The sequence below is a fragment of the Rissa tridactyla genome, chromosome 1 (genome assembly GCF_028500815.1).
Source record: "Rissa tridactyla isolate bRisTri1 chromosome 1, bRisTri1.patW.cur.20221130, whole genome shotgun sequence".
Lineage (NCBI taxonomy): Eukaryota > Metazoa > Chordata > Aves > Charadriiformes > Laridae > Rissa > Rissa tridactyla.
The window spans coordinates 159,140,787-159,159,686 of record NC_071466.1 but is presented as its reverse complement, the minus strand read 5'-3'; the positions used below and the strand labels follow the sequence as shown (position 1 = coordinate 159,159,686).

Genomic DNA, 18,900 nt, shown 5'->3' with positions numbered 1-18,900 from the left:
TTTAGTCAGTTAATCCCAGTAAATCATGCCCCGATTCTATTTTTTGGAATCCGCATTGTGAAAGAAAGACCAGAATCCTTGTTATTTCTTTTTATTTAATTACCACAAATATTATAGAAACAGGTATTAAAATTACAGCTTTAAGTATGAAATTCAAATATTCTGTAGATAATTGCAGATTTCGAGTCATGACATTAAGTTTAATATTTGAGCAAATACAATATAGAAAATTTTACTTTAATGGTGTGGAAAATACAAAGTTCCTTTAAGAAACAAACAATGACATCCAGGAGCATGACAGATACTTCTGAAATGCAAACAGATCCATGAAGTAAATACAACAGCTCAAATCATTGTATTGGATCACTCTGAGGTAAGTATGAGTGAGACATATTTTCACTGATTTTGGCTACGCAATTGTTTCAACGTAACCTAAGTACAGACCAGCTGAAAATTCACCTTTTTATTCTTCTGTCAGTGCGCAGTTAACAGTTGTTAACAAAACGGAGAGGACAGAAATGTGTCAGGGAAAGCAGGAGATGAAAAGTGTAGCTTAAAGGAATTTTAACACCAGAAAGGGAGACTTGAACATTTAAGTACTGAGGGTATATGCACTACAGCCACAAACGTTCCAGAGATGAGCTGGTAACCCACCTGTAATGATACGGAGCTCAGGGCAGGCACAGAGGGTAAGTAATCCTTTGCTGAACTCTCTCTTGAGTCATGGCTGTCCTTACCCATGTCCTCACCTCATCTTGAAATGACCTCAGCCACTGCTTTAGTGTTCAACAGTTATTATCATGAATGCAATGTGGACATACCTATAACGTACTTTAAAATAATGTTTAATATTGAAGACATCGTACATAACACTTTACAGGCCATGGAATATAAAAAACAAAGCTTTTTTCCTAGTTAACTCTTTCCTGCCCTTGAAGCAAAAACTTCTAGCACACTACCAAAATTTTTCTTAAAGCGAGAGAACAAGAATTTTAACTTAACTAGTTCAAGTGCCCCAGATTCTAGCTGCTTTCATAGTCTAACCTATGATGAAGTTCGTTTCCATGTTGTTTGATGAATAAAACCGTGCTTAATTATTCAGAAATCCAATCTGCCTCAGTCATGAGAGGAACCTGAATTCTCCACCATGTAAACTATAGCCTTTCACGTGATCCTGAGGGATGCCACACTGCGCAATGAGATAGTTTCAAGGGCCAAGTCTTCAAAGCAATAAAACATGATTTGATTTTAGTTTTTTTTTTTTTAAAGTAAAATAAAAAAGGATTTACTCATTCACTTCGCTGTCTAAAACTTCTATTTTGCCCTTTTCTTCCTTTTGTTTAGGAAACTTAATGTTGTCTATTGTCACTTCACCAGTTGTAGAGTCATCTTCAGATTCTGAATCATCTTCTGAAATTAGTATCTCTTCATCTGTATCAGAATCACTCAGTTCAACTACAGCCACATTCTGGACAAAAAAAACCCTTAGTTAACACATTGTACATTTCTATACCACTTCTATCATTCGAGTAAAACATAAAACAAACACATGAAACAGCCTAGAACCATAAGAAAACCACAACCACAATGAGAAAGACTTTCGGGTTCTCCTAGCATTATGACAGATATCATTCATGAACAGATTCCTAAATATTTAAATTGTAATTTATATTGCCCAAAAGCAAATATAAGGCCATTTTTATATATGCTGGTTTTGGCTGGGGTGGAGTTAATTTTCTTCATAGTAGCTAGCATGGGGCTATGTTTTAGATTTCTGCTGGAAGCAGCATTGATAACACAGGGATGCTTTTGTTATTGAGGTCTTTTCTGCTCCTCACACCACCCCCCCAGCAAGGGCTGGGGGGGCACAAGATATTGGGAGGGGACACAGGCAGGACAGCTGACCCCAACTGACCAAAGGGGTATCCCATACCATAGGATGTCACGCTCAGCATATACAGCTGTGAGGAGGAGGAGGAATGGGGGGGACGTTTGGAGTGATGGCGTTTTTTTTCCCCAAGTAACTGTTAATGCGTGATGGAGCCTGGCTTTCCTGGAGATGGCTGAACACCTGCCTGACAATGGGAAGCAGTGAATGAATTCCTTGTTTTGCTTTGCTTGCATGTGCAGCTTTTGCTTTACCTAGTGTACTGTCTTAATCTCAACCCACTTCCGACTTTTATTCTTCTGATTATCCCCCCCTATCCTGCTGGGAGGGAGTGAGCGAGCAGCTTTGTGTTTAGTTGCCGGCTGGGGTTAAACCACCACATTATATCATTATCAAAGACAGTATTGAGTCGATACCTGAACTCAGATAGTTTAAACCGACGAGCAGGAGGCATCAAAACTGTCATTTTCAGTAAAGATTTCAAAAGAAATCATTTAGTGTATGAGGGGTCATGCTATATATAAACATGTGTGTTTATTTATTAATGTAGTTCATATCTTATAACCTAGTAGTGTTCATGGCACTACAACTACTGCAAAACAGCAAGTAGTTTAAACCACCACGATATTTTTTTGAAGCAAAAGTGATCATTATTTCCATATGCAGAGCCATGATTTTTGAAGCCTGTTTTTCTCTCTGAGAATATCTGTCTTAAATTGATAATCCTCACCTCAAAAACTTCCTGTATGCTGCAAAGCAAAATACAGGAATTGAGATGCAAATAAATTTCTTCAGTGATTTGCAAACTGCATTACGCTATTAATACCAAGGTCTCCTGGCTTGTTTGTTATAAAGCCAAGACACTTCTCAAACACTATCACATGCAAAACCTTTTAAAAATCCTGTCCAAGTTGCACATTCCACCTAAACATATTAAAACAATTTTCATGATCCACCTCGTTTCCTCACTATTTATTTGGAATTTTTCAGCATATACCAGCACTGGACAGCCCATTGCATGTAGGCTGGACGCAACCTGTAAGAACTTTGAATCCAACCAGAGGCAAATAAATTATTCTGACAGCTCACACACACCAAACCCCCGGCTGCCTTATTTCTGCCTTTTATCTTGTGGGTCTGCAGGCCAGAAGGCACTTGTCTGGGACGTGCACATATCACATCACCTTCATATTAAAATGTTCTTATGTGAGCAAGTGGCTGCAGCACTTCAGTTAAAACGAGAAAGAAAATACTGATGTGAATGTAAATACATAGACAAATAACAGCCATAAAGGATCACAACAAAACTAACAACTTTTCTAAAGCCAGGACCTATAGCCAGTCCTAAAGATACTCACAAAGCACAACTGAAAGCCAGTTGTTACTCTCATACTAAAGCCTTCTGTTATGCCTTACTACGTTACATTGTCCAGTTTCTGAAGCAAATTACCCATACGACATTTAAAATACAATTTGTGACTTTTGATTCAGAATTGCTGATTCAAAAGTATGTCTTATTCTGGCCTTAAACCACTTCATTCCCAGTCATTAAATTCTGCAAGTATGAAAACCAAGTAGTAAATGCTTAAACAAATAAGCATTTTTATTACACCTATGTTTTGAATTTGCAGATTGCACACTAAAATGGTAAAGATTTAGCCCTAACTATCAAATTAGCTCATTCTGAGATCACAGAATTATTTTAATCACATTTAAATTTACTTTATAAAATAAAAAATATAGTAAGTATTTACCATTTCTATAACTTTTTCTGTTGCGCTGTCTAGATTTTCAATATCAAACTGATGAGCTGGTGCTGTTACCATTTTTCTTCTTAGCTCATCATTGGCATGCGCCATCTGTGGTAAGAAGCTCTGTACTCGGTCCAAAACTGAAAAAGAAGTAATTATCTCACGTATATATACAAACAGATGCACATTAATTTATACATTTATACCTCAGAAATCTGAGCATTTAAACAGATTCCATTTCAACTGTAATTTCCAGCTGTGTACCATATTTAAGATGTTTTAATAGGAGGATTTATTATAGTATTCCGTTTCCCAAGACATAAACAGCAAAAAGATATCGAATCTATTGGTCAGCATGTGATGCAGGAAGAAATCACTTCAATTCCATTTGGATTCTTAAAACAAAACGTGACTACTTTACAGAAAACTTGCTTGTAAATTCCATGGTTTTGTATACATATTGAGTGCCATCTTGAGAAACTTCCACATCAGCATTATCTCCAATGGAAATACAATTACGTCCTCTTTTCTTCCCCATTAAAGTATTAACTGAAGGTCTCAAAATTATGTGTAGCACAGACGCCACAGATGTCATGCTACACTAAAGAAAATTCAACATAATTATCAAAAGGGTCTCTAAAATTAAGATGGTGGGAGAACAAATAAAGCACTTATCCTCTACAAACCTAACTCTGCAGAAGCAGCAGTGAAACGGTTGGTTAACCTGTGGGACGCGCAACTGCAACAGAGGAGCAAGCACCAGTAGAAACAGAACACAAGAGTTCCTCCCTTTACTAATGCAAGGAAGGCACTGAAGCAAAAGTAAGTTATGTCAAAGATGTCACCTAGTACTTGACACCGTTCCAACAGTGAAGTCCTACTTACCATCACTCCTTGGCATCCTAACTGTCTGTAAAGTTGTGGCCGTCTTGCTGCTACGTTTTGAACTAATCAACAAAGTTTCTTCCAGCCCTGGAAACACACAAGTATTTGAGTGTTTACTTACGTCAACAACAAATGTCACATTTTAACTGTGAGGCTCTTTTCTTGCTGCTAGTTTTCCACCTTTCTACACGACTAAAAATGAGGATTCAATTGTCCTTGCTTCCAGGAATTCCACCCTGCTTCCCTGCAAATACCGTTTCTTGACTTCCATTTGGGGTGGTTGCCTCAGTACTTCTATAAGCAGTTGGTAGTGAATGTATAGAACGTGCTGCCACAAGAAGCTGTAAAAGCAGATGGATCAGCAGGTTCAACATAGAATTAGACAAATTCAGGGCAGCAGAGTCATAATCTGATATTACAGAAGGAACGTACCCCCTAGCATCCCTACCCCTACAACTGCAGGTACTGGGCAATTACAAGAATGGGCAGCACACTGCGCTTAAACTAACAAGTTCTCTGTAATTACCGTTTCCTATTGCAGTTGTTGGGAGACAGAACACTGGGCTATATGGACCACTGGTCTGACCGTGCTGGTCACTTCTTATAGGCTCCCACTGTTTATAAGTCCTTTGTCAAAGATTTATTTAGTGACAGCTATCGACACATGGAGAAACTACTGTCAATAACCCACAGCAAAACATACTGAGGTAACAACCAACATGTGCCAGTTACGTTGATTTAAATCCCTCCCTCACGTGCGTGACTGTGGTGCAATCAATGAAAGCAGGCCACAGGCTGTGGCGGTGCTAATGACCTAAATAAGCATTTTCAAGAGTAGCATCGTAAAATCCAAATGATCTGGGGAAACTGCACAATTACACAAGTTAGTTCTTACGACTGCCAATACAGACGCTGGCTCTTCACCACTAATTAAAGCTTTATTTCTTTTTTTATCCTCACAGAAGTGTTGTTACGACTATCGATACTAATTTAACCTTTAGTTTTGGGGTTTCTCACCCTGTATTTACTTCGCGCAACACCAGCAGCGCCCGGGAAAACGGCAGCTCTTCAAAACACGCCAAATGTAACAAAAAGTGGGGTCCTAGCAGCCAGTTGGCCTGGAAAGCGCACACATACCCCCCCGCACTGGCAGCCCACCAGCGGGCGAGGCCGGGAGCTCACCAACCTCCCGGCCCGGGGAGGTGGCCAAGCTGGGCCCCGCCGCCTCGGTCCCGGCCGAAAGACGGGCGGGAGGCCCGGCCCGGCCCAGCTTAGAGAGCGGCGCCGCGCTTCCCGGCCGCGGGGCTCCCCCGCTCCCCGGGGGCCGCTCACCTCCTCGGCGCCCCACAGTCAGCAACTCCCGAGAGGCGGCCGGTCCCGCCGCTCCGCCGTCCCCCGCCATGTGCCTGCCGTACCGGAAGTGGCGGCGGGTCGGGCTGCTCGCCCCGCCGCAGCGCAGCGCCCCCTGGCGGGCGGGAGGGGCAGAGCCGCCCCGTGGCTACCAACACCTCTAGCCATGTAAATCCGGCGCCGGTAATGCAGAAAGGAAAATAATTCACGTTACAAATAAAAAAACAGCCCCACTATTTTTAAATCTTTATGAAAGGATTTGGCACGAAAGGTCCATCCCATCACTTGGGAGGCGAAGTGAGAGCACGAAACTGGGCTGTGAGCAGGGAACAATACTGGAATGCCTGCCAGCAGTTTTCTTTCAAAACCTCCCCATTTTCACTACGCAGAATTTGACAAATGCACCCGAAACTAAACTTCAGGCCCCGAAGGAACTTTAATGACCTTTTGGAAAAGAAACTTACACAACCGTCAAGCTCAGCTGGCCCCGGCCAACCTGTTATTCAAGGTTTGTTCTGCACTTTCTGTCCCTACCTGTTTATAATCTTGACAATGTGAAAACTATAAGAAGAGAACTGAATGGTCCGTAAGAGATGAGACGAGAAGTCCAAGCCACAAACGAGAAAAAGTAGCGGTCAGGTAACTTGTGTTTATATGCCCTCATTGCAAAAAACACAAGAAAAAAAATAGAAACAAACAAACAAAAACAACAAAAAAAAAACCCAAACCAAAACAAACCCCCAAACCCACATCCCAACATCTCAGAATTAACAAATACAAAGGAGTAAGAAGCAGCAAACCTCCTGCAAGGCCTCAAGCAGGAGACTCCACTGCTGTTTTCCTGAGAGACACCAACCCCAGCAAGTGTCCTCGGCCACTCTCCCAGGCCTCTGGCGGCGCCAGGTCCATCCCACTGCATTCGCTGCCTGCTCTGCGCCTTTCTACCCAACTGTGCCTCAGAATTTCAGTTTCCCAGAAAAATCCTATTGCTAGCTTTGACGACTGAAAAATCTCAAGGACTGAGGTTTGTTTCTTTTTGCCTTGGGCCACAGAAAAATTAGTCTTTCTGCAATTGCACACAGCCCAAAATAACAGCACGTGAGTCTCAAATAATGTGTTTCACTCACGGGTATTACATGATTTCAGTGGAGGGAGGGGTACAACACTGTCAAGGAATCCGTAATAGGGAGTAAGGAAATGATTGCCCAAGATCACCAGACAAGCGATTAGAAAAGCCAGAAATAGCACCCTCAGGTGCTATTCCCAAACCTCAGGTTTATAGTCTAACCTGCTGACAGCGGAGGCAGATGCGATCTTTATCTGATTTGCAAGGCAGCCCAACCATGGATCCACACCACGCGACACGTGAGCACACTCAAGATATGGATACTCACAGCTGCTACGAGGGTAAGGGGGCAACAGCATCCGTCGCCCAAATTCCCAGTAAATTCAGGCTTGAGACAGCATTGATTGAATAGCTCTGAGGTCTGGGTTGCTTCATTCGTTTAATGCAGTATTGACTCAGAGTTCAAGCTGATGCTGTGTATTTCACTACTGTAGTGCAGATTGTTTTGGCCCAGGTCCTGCAAATACATTCTCCCCTGCTTAGAGTGTGTCTCAAAAAAAGAGTTCTGAGGATTGGTTAACCGGGCTCAGCAAGGCCTTGACTCCGTGTTTAGTTTGACGCTGGCAGCCGACTTCCAGCGAGTCACTCGCATTCAGGCGCCGGATGTTGGGCGCAGGCTCCACAGACCAGGTTGGGCAAGAACAGGAATATCCCAAATGACCCAAATACTTTAAAAAAACCGAATTTCCCAGGAAGCCATTTTTAGCCAAGCTGCAGTGAAGAACACAAAAAACCCCGTCCCAGTAGCTCACACTCTGGAGCCAGCACAGTACTCTTGGCTCCTCGTCGCCAAGAAAGCTTCTGTGACTGGGAGCAGAGGCCTCCTCGCCGCCGGCCAGGCCAGCGCCTCGGCGGCTGGCCCCGCTCCCCGGCATTTTGTTTCCCCTCAGGCCGCCGAGCCCCCAGCCGGGCCGGTGCCGAGGGAGCGAGGCGGGGGCCCAGCTTCGGCCGCCGCCGCCGGGCGCTGCCCGCGGGGTCCCAGGCAGCGTAGCGGGAATGGGAAGCCCGCGGTTCCCCCTCAGCGCTGACGGGCGGCCGGAGCTCGCCGGGGGGGAAAGCCGGGCCGGGGTGTGAGCGATGGCGGGCCCGTCCCCTCTCGCCGCGCCCCGTCCTCTCCCTTCAGTGAGCGCGGGGCGACAGTTGGCGGCGGCTCGAGCCCCCGGCGGCCGGCTCCTCCCCCGCCCGCCGCCGAACCGGTGGCGGCGGCAGCAGCAGCGGCTGCTGCGCATCACGGGCCACATCATCGCGGGGGCTGCCCCCCTCCCCCCCCGCAGCCGCTTCCGCGCCTGCTCAGTGGCGGCGGCGCTCACCTAGCCCCGGAGCTGTCACCGCCGCCGGGCTGGTCCCTCCCTGCCTGCCGCAGCGATGGAGCGGGAACGCGGGCCGCCGCCGGCATCGCCCGCGCTCAGGTGAGGGGGAAAGCGCGGCCCGAGGGGGGCGGCGGCGGTGGGGTTTGGGGTATGCGGGGGGGCACCAGCCAGGGGAGAGGGGCCGGGGCGGGCCGGCGACCTGCCGCCGCGGGGGCGAGGGAGGCGGCGGGCGGGAAAGTTTCCTCACGAGTGGCGGAGCTGCCAGGCGCCGCGCCCCCCAGCCGGGGGCAATGTGTCCGCCCCACCCCAAATGCCCAAGTGCCGGGGCTGCTGGGCCGCCCGTCCGCCTCCCACGCACGGAACCGGTCCACGGCCGGCGTTCCCCCCCGGACCCGGTACTCCGGGCCCTGAGGTGGGTGGCCGCCCGCCGTCGCAGCCACCGTCTGCGCCCTCCTTAAAGCCCCATCCCGCACCCTGCAGCCCCCCCGAGGCTGGTCGCCGACCTGCCCGGGTGTCCTGCGGCCGGCCTACCCAGGGATGCTGAAGGGGGTAGGGCCGCCCTCGCCCCGGTACCCTGCGCTCCTCGCACCCCCGCAGCTCTTCTCGTCAGGTACGCGTGATTGTGCACTGCTTCAGGTAGGCTGGACAATGAGCCCTTTCTTTGGTTTCTCTAGATCTGCCCAGCATTCCCAGTGGCCCTCGTTCCCTGGTGCTCCGCACATCCCTGTGTGCTTGCATTTCTGTTCCCACCTTTGCACCTATAGAAATGTGTCAGAACCTGCCACCACAGATGCAGGCTTCAACGTTTTGTTTAGGTTTTTTTGTTTTTTTTTTTACAAGCGTTGTGATTAACGTGTGATGGTACATTTATGCTCTTTCCATACTTTTCTGCCAAAAAAATAGGAGCTTTTTGTGACTTACTCTACTTTCTACTCTGTCATTAGTTGTCAAGTAAGTTCAAGTTGTAGCTTGTCTTTTTCTTTAATTTCAGTGAATGTTATAATTTGCCTGCCCCACTGTCCAGTTGTGTGTCTTCTTCACTCACATTTGATCCTAGATTATAGACCACACTACATTAGCCCGGCACTGGCAAATGGAACATATAAAATTAAATAATATTTTAGTCTTAGCGTCAGGAACAAAACATAAATACCTGAAAAAAGTCTGCTCATATGTCTTTTCTAGACAGAATCCTAGCAGGCTTTGGTAGACGTCCTAAGTTATCCTCACTACCAGTTCAGCAATGCTGATAAAAGGATGAGAGCAAGTGGGAAGACCTGTTTTGGGAGCATTCCCTATGTATACTGCCTTAAAGAGATTGTGAAACTGGAGCAATAAATATTGCAGTGTGACTGGTAGACACTTCATAAGGAAAAGTAAGTGTATCATTTTCTTTTCAAATAGCTTAGGGTGTTATCCACAAAAAACAATGTGAAGTCTGTATCCTAGTGCCTGAGTTAATAAGCAATTCATCCCTCCTTGGTGATGACAGTAGAAACCTGTTATCAGGACCTCAAATAGTACAGTTATGACTCGTCCTGGTTAAGTACCTCTTGGTTCCTTAATCTATAGGACTGCATTATCTCTTATATTTCAAACTTTCCCACCAGCTTTTGATGGTCTGGATGTGATTTGCCTGGTATTTTTCATGTTGATATTCTGTTTGGGTGATTTTACAACCTGACCACATTTCACAGCCTTGCTACCTTGTTTCTGGCTCCGTTTTGGTCTCTTCTGATGGAGTTGCCTTAAAAGTGTAGAGGCAAACCAAATCTTTTTCTGACAGCTGGCTTTCTCTTCCTTGAGGCCAAAATCGAAAGCTACCACGTTCAGGAAGTGGAATGCAGCAATCTCAAACTTGTCTGAAAACTGAGCCTGAGGCTGGCAGCTCTTTTAGTGTCTTATATTCAAAAAGGCATCTGGTGGTTCTTTAATCTGTTTTTTCCTCTCATTAGTTTTTCTTTTGTTTCTTTTGCTATTGATTTAACCTACAGCTGCCATACAATAAACACCATGTTATCCAGTTTACTGCATAATATTTAAGAAATGGTATATAATGCTCACATATATATCTGCTTTGCATGCATCGTTTGTTAATTTTCAGCATGTTTTCCAGTCTTTAATACCAAACATTAAGTATCTGGCATAAATAATCTTAGCCTAGTGCAGCACCACGGGTTCCGGATTCTACAAAATGGTTAATGATAATACAGTCTGTTTGTTTACTCTCTATATGTGCTAAGGTAGTATGATGTAGCTTTCACTTTATGCTGATATATTCACTAGGATACAAAGATGTAAATAAGTAACCACAGGTGTGATACGAGTGTGAGTGAGATTATGGGAACTTCTACGTATGCAGGAAACAATAGTGGAGAAGAGGCCGTGCAGATCGCTTTATCACCTGTGTAAACATTATTCTGAACTTTAAAAAGTCCTCCCAAACCTCACATTTCAAACTTCATGGAATCTCAGAATTGTTGAGATTGGAAGGGATCTCTGGAAATGGTCTAGTCAACCACCTCTGCTCAGTCTAGGGTCAAGTATAGCATGTTGCTTAGGGCCACATCCAGCTGGGTTTCATCACCAAGGATGAAGAGTCCATAACCTGTTTGGACCAGTGTTCAACCACCCTCATGGTATAACAAAGCTTTTTCTTATATTTAAATGGAATTTCCTGTGTTTCAATTTGTGCCCAGTACCTCTCATCCGCTCACTGAAAAGAGTGTGGCTTTGTCTTTGAAGCCAGAAAGGAATCCAGCTTCATCTTTGCTTATTATGGCAAAATATTAAAGCTCAGTTTTCATTAATGTTTCATATTACTTTCCTGAATAACCCTTTCTGAGGCTCATTCTTGTACTGGGAGGTGTTTCTCAGGCAGGCATGTTTAAGCTATTGTGTTTCATTGTAGGCTACTTAGAAGCCGAACGCAGAGGTTATTCTTCCTTTAAAAGATTACCTGTAAAAATGTTTGCAGCTTGTAGGAAAAATGGCGTTTGACTATGGTGTGATTAGGCTTCGATCCTGTGAAAGCTCTCAGTATTATTAGATAAGTGTTATCTTTTGGTTTTGTTAGCAAAACTCTGAAAGAAATTAATTTTCCTAGACTTAGACTTTGATAAATATTTGGTTTAGCCTGTTGTAATGTTGACTCTGCATAAGTTTCATACTCGATAGTTCACCACTCTTCCCCCTTCCCCCTTTTTTGGAGGTACTTAAAAAAGCATGATGATTTAATTCCTAATTGTTTTCATGCTCTAAATAAATTATTCGCAGTCTAATCACTAAATGATCAAATTTAGCTGTAGAATCCAGTCCCTTAATCCTGCTAGTGCTGGATGTTCTTTAAACCTTAGGAAAGCATGGAAGAAGCATCTCCTTCCCGTGCTCTTGAGAACTGACTGATGAGTATGTCCGAAGCAATGTTGAAAATTCATTTGGGTAGTAATAATAAAGAGCATTCTTGCTGTCTCTTCCTGAACAGTTACATTTTCCTTGTCATCTTCATCTTCCTCAGATGAATCAAGACCAATCAAGCCAATCAAAGGTGCAGGATGAAAAAATGTGATAATGATCACGTGTACAGTTTCATAACTGAAGTATCGAGATTTTTCTAAAACAGCTATCCATTTCTGAAACTCAGCATCTCCTCCAGGTCATGGTCCTGTGTATTTTCCACATCATCTGTTTTTGCCTGTCTATTTTCCACATTGTATATACTGTGTCTGTGTATATTTTTTAAATTGCTGTATGCATCGATCGTACTAATTCTTGTGGGGAAAATTGGTTTGTTATCCATTGGACTGCTGAGTGTCTCACTTTTCAGGAACATGTCTTCAGCAAACAGCAGGGTATGGCTGTATTTCCTATTTTGTGTGTTTGCAGGACTGCTTGTTTATTTGTTATTGTTATTATTTGTTTATGCTTGCGTATGTTTGCAGGACTGAGAGAGGTGAATAATACACAGTAATTGTTATGTGTTATAAAATGTATGAAGGAAGAGAAGAAACTATTAAAAGTAGATACTTAGGAAACAATGAAGTGGAAATTATTATATTCATAGTCTGGACATAGCTCATTATTTTGCTTGTAGGGATAAAGACAAGGTGTCCTTTCATTTCATATATAACATGCCAGGTATGATAAATTTGAGGCTGCTTCCTGTCTTCTCAAAGGATCTTTGTCACTCTCTTTTCCTTTTTTTAATACTTCACCTTTCTTTGTAACCTCCTGATTATGTGGCAAGAAATCAAATTCACTTATCTCCTCTTCATACAGAAACGGGGGGTAGGATTTTTGAGATTTTTACCACCTTTTCCTTATATGAGTTATGCTCCTAGAGCTTGCTTCTTTAGCTGGCTATGGCTTTTCTAGACAACACAATAAAATTGGCATTGTTCTTGTCAATAATAAAACTTCTTAGGGAGTTCTTGTCCTTGAGATCACACTGCTCCTTAGACCGTTTGCTGCATTTCATAGGTACAAAAAAAATCCTAAAAGTACAGCAATATTAGCGTCCCCTAACTCAGGATAAAATTATTGCATCAGATGACATTTGGAAAATTATCCTTGTTGGAACAGGTTTTTATAAATTAATAGTTATATTCAGAAGGCTTCATAGTTATCTTCTCTCGGTATGCTCTGAGGAAGTAATTACTCTTCACTGTATAGTATATTTTCAGTTTGTCTTCTTAAATTCTTTCTTTTCAGCATTTATTATTAGCTCACTTTTTGTCATTCCAAGTCTTTTTGGTAGGAAAAACATAAATTATTCTCATCCAAATTGCTTTGTACTATTTCAACTGTTAGCCGTCCATGCCAACCTTTTCCTCTGTTTGTAACCTGCTAGTTGACCAAGTAATTTTTCTGTTCCTCTCTTTTTTTCTTTTAAGTGCTATTTCTATTTGTTAACACTTTCTCATATTAAATGAAATCACAATCTTCCCAAAAGATTTGTTTCTTAAAAAAAAAAAAGATAGTAAAACCTTAAAAGGAAAAAATTCCGTATGTTAGAAAAATATGGATAATTAACCCAAATATTTTTGGCCAGAGTTCCAGACCAATGAATAATTTCTGTGAGTCACTGGTCTAGCGCTCTAGTGATGTGACTGGGGGACATATTGGAAAAACCACAATGAGAGCCAGGCTCTGCCTTGTTAAAGCTGTGGGGAAATTTTCTCGATGTATTTCCCCATGAGTGAAATAAAATCCTTCGTTTGTTACTCCTCCACCTCTCCTCAAAAAAAATACCACCACCCCCCAAAAAACCCCAGTGAGATAGCTGCAGGTCTAAGTGCGTGTCTTTCATCACAGACATTTTTACGTCTTAATTCTACATCCCATTCTTGAATTCTATCATAAAGTTTCTCTAATCTATGAACTTCTTTTCTCTTGTATTCCTCTTAATCCTTCTATAAAGCTCTTTGCTGTTGTCATGAAAGTTGATAATAGTTTGCTAGTTTACATCTGCTTCTGCTTGTCTCTTTTTTTTATGCACGGTTTCTTTTCTTTTACTTAGATAATGCTGCCTTTGGGCCAGGAAGAAACAAAATTACCTCTTCTAGTTCTGTCTTTCTGTAGCACTTAACAGAGCACCATTTTGGCCTGTGGTTAGAGCTCCTCTGGAGAGCAGCAAAAGTTGTTTTGTTCTCCTAATTAAAATGTGTGGAAACCAGAATTGAGGCCTAGGAGGTTTTGCGCGCTTGTGCTAAAAGGTTCAACATAGCACAATCTGCTACAGAGCAGCAAAAGATACTACAGGAATCTTGGTTGCTTAAATTCCTCTGTTGGTCTTGTGGAAAAAAGATTTCTTTTTCTTGTAAAACTTGACTTCTGTCTAAATCAAGTGATAAACTCCACTGTCATTTTTTAAATATTTGTTTCTTGGTCAGAGCTCCATTGGATAAAGCCATTGACAGAGGGAAAATCTTCATGTTATGTCTGAGTAGTCTCTTCACTCGCAAAAACAAAATAAGTAATTCTGTGACCAGTGGGACTTTTGAAGTGGACTTGCTGTGGCTCTATATGAGTGAATTATCCTGACTAATGTTGGAATGTGCCTTACAGCAAGGGCACACATTTGGATCTCTTATAAGGCTGTTAGTTAATAAAAGCTTTCCCATCTCTACTCGCTGTCAAATCTATCGGAAATTGCTCCAGAAATATTGGACGACTTAAAAATGTTGAAACAGAGGAAGGGAAAGCGTAGGGATCATAACATTAATGATATGATCTTTAAGAGCCCTATTTTCTTAGGAAACATGGATTAAAAATCCTCCAACTCTAAACTATTTTTATTTCCTGCAGTCTGTAAAAATATGTTTTCACAGCTTTGCAGAGATACAGTGTCTTGAGCTTGTGGAATTGTGTTATCCCACATCGTGCTGGTGTGGTCTGCCTGACCTTTGTTTCTTTGTTTATGCCAATCATTTACTTGTATTCATGGAGACTAGGAATAAACACCAAAGTCAACAAAGCTTCAAGTCAAATTAAGACTGTTCTTTTAGTATATTGCTGTAACTATTATTACAACATGAAAATTGAAGAAGAGGAAGTTAAAGTGGCTTCTGATGGAGGAAATGTCAAATGACTTGGGACTGCCGATATATCATTGTTTAATTTTCTGCCCTGATGGAAATTTCGAAGTAGAAATAAATGCGCATTAAATCACATTAAACGTGAAAGATATATTGTATTTGTATAATTTGCAGAAAGCAAAACAAACCACATCAAGTGTTACTATTGATCAAATGATTACGTTTTAGTGGTTACTAGGCATCAGAATAACCTGCCTTTCAGGAAATATCTGCAACCTACACCCCATGCAAAATTAAATTAAAATCAGATTTTTAGTATCTTTAGTTTAATTATCCTAACTCCTAACATTTTTTCTAGTTTTAATTAAATTTTAATGTGCCATGTTCATAAATATAGTACTGCAGGTTTATTTTAAAATTAGATGAATTTAAACTATTTTAGACTAATTGGTCTGAATTTCATTACTGTCTCCTTTTCTTGATATTGTAGTATTTCATGAAAATATGTACAGTTTTATTATGTATATAGTAGCTCTTTATATTTAACATAATTTGTATGCTTGGTTCAGAGAAAATTCCGTTACTATGATTTTAAATTAGCTTGCTTTTGAATTATATATATCAATATCTGTTTGGCATCTTTTTATGGGGGTGGAGGGCAGTCGACACATAAGGCCTCTGCCACCCAGAATATTGCTTTGAGCTTACCACCTCTGATAGCATTTGGAAAGTTCAGGGGTTTTTTCCTGATTTTTTCCATGCTCCTTGCCATTAGCATAGAGTGGAGGAACAACAGTGAATCATGTGGGTTCCATTTGTCCATAACCTTCCAAAAACACATTTCTCTAGGGACTTACTGCTTTCAAGGCCTCTGGAATTCTGGGGCTACACACAGTATCTGCCTGAAGACTTTGACTTCTTGGGCTTCAAAAAGGCAAAAGCTAAGCTGTCACTGGTTCTCTTACAGTCCACCTTGCTGCCTCTTTCTTTCACTGGAAATTACACTGGTTTGTGAAAGTTCCTCACCTACCAACTCTCCCTTTTTACCTCCTAATTTCTGTCAACTTAGGTAATTGAATGTTGGAGAAGATTGGCGTTTCTATGAATACTTGCTTTGCAAAGATACAGATACTGGGTGACCTGAAAATTCTATAGAGTTAAAATATTTTAAAGCTTGGATATATATGTTTTTCTTTTTTGCAGATCCAGTCTTGCATACAGAATTGTTGAAGATCTGCGATCAATGAAAAAACATTTTTGCATGCAAAAAAGGATCATTTTGGTTTATTTGTTTTAAAATCATCAAGTGTGGGGCTTTGATGACTCATCTACAAGATTTCTTCACTGACGTCTGAAGAACAAAGTGCTTTTCAACCTATACTTCCGTAGCACTATGACTAACTGTAAAGGCAGATCTACTATCTCCAAAACAAATAGCAAAGTTCATGACAGAGAAGGTTTTGTGAACTGGACCATAAATCTTAATACGATTCAATCTGATAAGTTTTTGAGACTGCTTTTGAGTATGGTTCCTGTTGTTTACCAAATAAACCAGGATGAAAGACACAAAAAAGTTAATGGTGTCTGGCAAGAGGGATTACAACCAGCAGGACACAATTTTAATGTTAGGTCTGAACAACACACAGAGTACCATCACTTCTCAGAACCAAGTTTTCATGGTAGTAATGGACACAGCTCATCTAGCTGTAGCCCTAAATATGATGATTTTACCAGTTATAATTACTGTGATGGAACGGACGCTTCAGAAACAGATGCCATGTTGCAGGAAGACAATTTATCTAGTGACAGTAATGAAGATATCATTGTGGAAGGAAGTAGAAAACAACCCAAAGAGTCTAGTAGTATCATGGCGTTACAGATACTCGTACCTTTTTTGCTAGCAGGATTTGGAACTGTTTCTGCTGGCATGGTTTTGGATATTGTACAGGTTGGTATTTGCTTTGAAAGATGGCTTTTTTAACAGGTAGTCTGTGGGGTTTATAATTCTAACATGTGATATTGTAGATGTTTACAATATTGAGGAGTAAATTAGGTCTGTGTATGGTTGTGCTACTATATACTCCTTTTCCCCAAATATCTTCTTTAATACTTCCAATTTTTAATTTGGAGTCATTCAAGTCTTGGTAAACGTTGTCGCTTAGCCACAGGGAGCTGGTGAATAAAATGCTTACCTTCTGCTTTAACTAAGGATAGAAATATAGAAATGGTTAAAAATTCTGTTGACACTAATAAATGTATGCATAGTCAAGTAGGAGTTGTAATTAACCATAATGCTGAAATACATAGGAGTCTAAAAAGATCAGAAGATTTTATTGCATTATCTCATCTCCTTGTGTACTTCAAGTCTATGCAATTTCTGACTTAGTGTGTAATTTGGTGCATGATAATTCACATGGTATATGAAAATGTGCACTACATTCATATGGTATATGAAATTAATATGAAGCAATTTAGAGCTTTTTTGAATATTCATGTGTATATGACTTTTTTATATAAGATTAAGTATACTGAACACTCAGAATTACAAACATCAGTGACACGAACAGGGCTGCAAAGTCACATCCACCTTAAAATATAATTGTAGTAAGTCCAGAGAAGCCAGATTATCTTGGCTTGTGGTAGCAGATTTAACTGATGATAGTTATTTAGGACTAAGATAAAATAAACTTTCTCTGAATTTTAAGACTTAAGTTTAATAATATTTTGTAAACCTGTTTTGGAGTATTATATCACCAAGATCCTACTGGTACGGAACATTTTTAGGACTGGTTCTATCTTAACACAGTTGTAGATGTCAGCAGCATTTCAGTGGAGTTAAAAGTAATGGTTGCCTATGAAATAACTCTGTGTGCAGTGATATTTGAAGAAAATTCTGGAGAAAGTAACAGTTAAGAATGGTTTATTTGACTGGCTAATATTCTTGCCCTCTCTTTGCCTTTTCAAGACTATACTTACTTTTATTTCCTACCTAATTTCTGCTTTTTTAGAAACAGAAATTTCGTATAAATACAAACCTCATGGATTCTCTCTTCCTGTATGAGTAGATTCACAAAAAATTATTCAAAAATATGAAATAACCACAATATCCAAACTTAAAGACAGTAGAGAAATTAATCTGGGGTTTTTTTCCCTTTTGTTTTGGTTTGTTTCATTCAGCTTTAGGGTTTTCTTTAGCTACACTTAAGGGTTTACAAAGTTAATTTAAAGAGGAGTTAGAGGTGACCATCTTTGTCACTCAAAATTTTAAGAGTTTAAAGGAAGCTTGGACTTCAACCAATTGCAATGAAAAGTCACTTTTATACGTCATGAAAAAGGAAAATAAAAATTGACATGCAAACTTTACTTTACTACTTCATTGCACTGTTTTATACCAATCTTTTGCTTTGTTCATTTGCATCTTAGCAGTTTAGTCTTTGGACAGATGCTTTGTTTTTATGCTGTTAATATATTTACTTCATGACGCAGCATAATGATTAGCCAAAAGAGGCAGTTGTGCCTACTGCCACTACTGACTTCCAACCAAATGTTTCACCTTGCCTTCCTGCCCTTAAGAGAATTTAAGTGTTTGTATAGCTGGTTTTTGAGATGCACTGAGATATATCTTGATTTTTCATTCTATATTGCTTTTAATCTTGATTGGTTTCCCAGTCCAGCTCACCATGAATGAGAGATGTAACACAAAGGCAAAAATAAATAGCTATTGTCAGTACTACCTTTTTTCACCTTAAACTAAGCATTATTCTGTGATGTCAGTAAAGCAGGATTTTGAAATGTGACAGAATATGTTTTGAAAATGAAAATTTGAAGACAGCAGAGCATTCTAAGCTTGTTTTTTACAAACGGTTTCATGGCTATTCTTTCCCAGAATACATATGTAGCAATACAAAGGAAATTCTCAGTTCTTGTTTACATTTGACAATTGAAGATTGAGAATTTTAATTAAAGTAATAATTTAAATGATTGTAAATCCATGAATGTAAAGACAGAAAAAATTATGGGAGAGTTTGTCTTTGTTTGCTTTATAAAATCTGGG

The 18,900-nt window shown here is 40.9% G+C and overlaps 2 protein-coding genes across 5 annotated transcripts in view; one reads left to right on the top strand and one right to left on the bottom strand.

Annotated features, from left to right (window-relative positions):
• Positions 1-179: 179 nt before the first annotated feature.
• Positions 180-7,377, bottom strand: NOPCHAP1 (NOP protein chaperone 1). 2 transcript variants are annotated; one of them, XM_054212296.1, is made up of 4 exons: positions 7,269-7,377; positions 4,525-4,611; positions 3,643-3,779; positions 180-1,468 (listed from the first exon to the last, which is right to left on the bottom strand). In XM_054212296.1, exons 1-4 carry the CDS (start codon positions 7,297-7,299, stop codon positions 1,286-1,288), a joined length of 438 nt encoding a protein of 145 aa, XP_054068271.1. In that variant the 5' UTR covers positions 7,300-7,377; the 3' UTR covers positions 180-1,285. The 2 variants fall into 2 exon arrangements, with proteins under 2 accessions (XP_054068271.1, XP_054068266.1); XM_054212291.1 differs by lacking the exon at positions 7,269-7,377 and adding an exon at positions 5,857-5,969.
• Positions 7,378-8,297: 920 nt separating this feature from the next.
• Positions 8,298-18,900, top strand: part of SLC41A2 (solute carrier family 41 member 2) — a 57,417-nt gene continuing 46,814 nt past the window's right edge. For all 3 annotated transcript variants that reach the window (XM_054212270.1, XM_054212260.1, XM_054212279.1), the window contains exons 1-2: positions 8,298-8,409; positions 16,050-16,794. In XM_054212270.1, the coding sequence (XP_054068245.1) occupies positions 16,240-16,794 (555 nt within the window). In that variant the 5' untranslated portion in view covers positions 8,298-8,409; positions 16,050-16,239. The remainder of the gene's footprint in view (positions 8,410-16,049; positions 16,795-18,900) is intronic.